Here is a 2,437-nt window from a genome sequence, read left to right as displayed (position 1 = left end):
CCACTGCTGTCGAGTCCATTCCGACTCATAGTGACCCTGTAGGACAGAGTAGAACTGCCCCATAGAGTTTCCAAGGCTGCGTATCTTTATAGAAGGAGACTGCCACATCTTTGTCCTGAAGAGCAGCTGGTGGGTTTCAACCACTGACCTTTTGGTTAGCAGCTGAGCTCTTAACCACTGTACCACCAAGGCTCCTTGAAATGTTGATATGGGCAGTGAATTTTCAGGCAACAAGGATTGAGATACTATCAGTTTCAGACTTTTTCCTTGAGGGGTGTTTCTAAGCTTCCAGTCCACCAATAGGCACCAAAAAGGACAAAGCTGATTCACAATTATGTCAGCAATCTTGGAGATTTTCAAAAGTGTTTAAGAGACCCAAGAGAAAAAGACTGAATTTCTTGCTAGTGAAGTACTTGGAATCTCTGAGAATCAAAATTATTTTGAATTAATAGAAATGTAACAACCTAAAAACCAAAAAACCAAACCTGTTGCCATCGAGTCGATGCTGACTCATAGCGACCCTAAAGGATAGAGTAGAACTGCCCCATATGGTTTCCAAGGAGCACCTGGTGAATTCGAACTGCCAACCTTTTGGTTGGCAGCCATGACTCTTAACCACTATGCCACCAGGGTTTCCTTGTAATTACCTAGCTGCCTGAATTTTCCACATTTCCTTCTATTATTATTGGTGTCTGTGAGCAGATCAAGTTACACCTACGAATCAGGGTTTCCCAGGATGATTTGAGTCCTGGGCGTATGCCATTTTGGTGATGGCTGCTTTAACATCCTTGTTCCGCAGGGTGTAAATGAGAGGATTGAGGACAGGTGTAAGAATAGCATACACCATGTTGCCCATGATGTGGAAGTCGAGGGGCAGTTCAGCTCTGTAGGCCACGTAGGCTATGGCAACGGATGAGTAGTAGGTGCCAGCCACTAGGAGGTGGGAGCTGCAGGTGGAAAAGGCTTTTGAGCGTCCTTCATGGGAGTTGATGTGAAGTACTGAGGCCAGGATGTGGGCATAGGAGAGAAGCACCAGCAGAAGGGGCAGGAATGACACCACCATGGCGATGCAGAAGCCTATGAAGGTCTGGGAGGTGGTATCAGAGCAAGAGGCCTGGACCACAGCCAGGTGGTCACAGAAGCAGTGGTAGATGTGGGCAATGTTGTCAAAATCCATCTGAGAGGTCTGTACAACTGCTGGGATGGGCAGGAGGAGAGCAGTGAGCCAGGCACTGGCTGCCAGTGCAGCGTTGGTCTGTGGGGTCATGTGGACAGGGTAGTGCAGTGGGCGGCAGATAGCCACATAGCGGTCATAGGCCATGACCACCAGGATGAAGGCTTCTGAGCAGGAGAAGCTGTGGAAGAGGTACATCTGCAGGAAGCAGGCAGAGAAGCTGAGGAAGTGGTCCCCAAGTAGGAGCAGGGACAACATCTTGGGGACAGTGGTTGTGGTGAAAAGGATGTCCAGGGTGGAGAGGTTAATTAGGAAGAAGTACATGGGCTTGTGGAGGCTGGGCTCTGCTACCACGGCCACTAAGATCAGAGCATTACCCACCAGGACGAGCAGATAGAGGAGGAGAAAGACAAAGAAGATAGGAAGGAAGAGGGATTTTGGCAGAGAGGGGATGCCCAGGAGGTAGAAAATAGGCAAGGAGTCCACTGATCCATTACATGTTATAGTCTCCATGGTGAATTAAAGCAGGTGAATTAAAACCCAGGGATGGGTAGCAGGAGCATCTAGAAACCAGAACTACAGGGAGGTTGGAATGAGAATTACATAATGATTGCTGTATAATTAATGTAGCCACAATTATTTACAACCAACTCTGGGGGACAGATGATGGGCTCCATCCTGTCTCTGAATTCTTCATCCTATGTTAGAATTCCCTCTTTCCTTTTTTCATCAAGCATGTGAAAAGTGCCTACAATATACAAAGCCATATCTTGTGTGCTATGCATATAATAGTGAAGCTGAACAAGACAGAGAAGGTCTCTACCCTCACTGAGCTGAAATTCTAGTGTTATAGAACGACATTAAGCAACGAGTCACATAATTATTTCATGGCAACTGTGAGAAGTGTTGTAGAAGAACTTCTGCTTGTACTCTTTTCCATGTCCTTTTGAGATGTCAGACCTCTTAAACCAGACCCCTAAACTCCTGTCTCTTTTAACATTTGCTTTAAGTTTTTAAAAAGTGACACCATGTTGCTAGGGGGGACTGATTTCTCCAAGGTTTCCTGCAACATGCTATCTGCTTACCTTGATTACTGATCAGGAATGACTCCTTTCTGTCTTGTTTGCTTGGTGCAGTGGCTCTGCCTGTCTCCATCTAAGTTGAGTTCTCTGTATACTGTCTCTGGGTGTGCGGCTCTTTGTCAGTGAAGGGAGTGATGTTAAAAATGCCCTTGGAGGGAAGAGTCATTCCTGATTGGAATCT

The 2,437-nt window shown here is 46.5% G+C and overlaps 1 protein-coding gene across 1 annotated transcript; it reads right to left on the bottom strand.

The window, feature by feature from the left end:
* Positions 1-721: 721 nt before the first annotated feature.
* LOC126078980 (olfactory receptor 2AT4-like) lies at positions 722-1,687 on the bottom strand. Its single transcript, XM_049889837.1, has one exon. The coding sequence runs from the start codon at positions 1,685-1,687 to the stop codon at positions 722-724; it is 966 nt and encodes a 321-aa protein (XP_049745794.1).
* Between the last annotated feature and the right edge of the window lie 750 nt (positions 1,688-2,437).

The sequence above is a fragment of the Elephas maximus genome, chromosome 7, assembly GCF_024166365.1.
Source record: "Elephas maximus indicus isolate mEleMax1 chromosome 7, mEleMax1 primary haplotype, whole genome shotgun sequence".
NCBI classification, from domain to species: Eukaryota; Metazoa; Chordata; class Mammalia; order Proboscidea; family Elephantidae; genus Elephas; species Elephas maximus.
Note: the sequence above shows the minus strand (reverse complement) of the source record. Positions and strands in the feature narration are given on the sequence as shown.

Bases quoted from the DNA above. Each gene is read 5' to 3' on its own strand.
- LOC126078980 (XM_049889837.1), bottom strand. From the start codon at position 1,687: ATGGAGACTATAACATGTAATGGATCAGTGGACTCCTTGCCTATTTTC.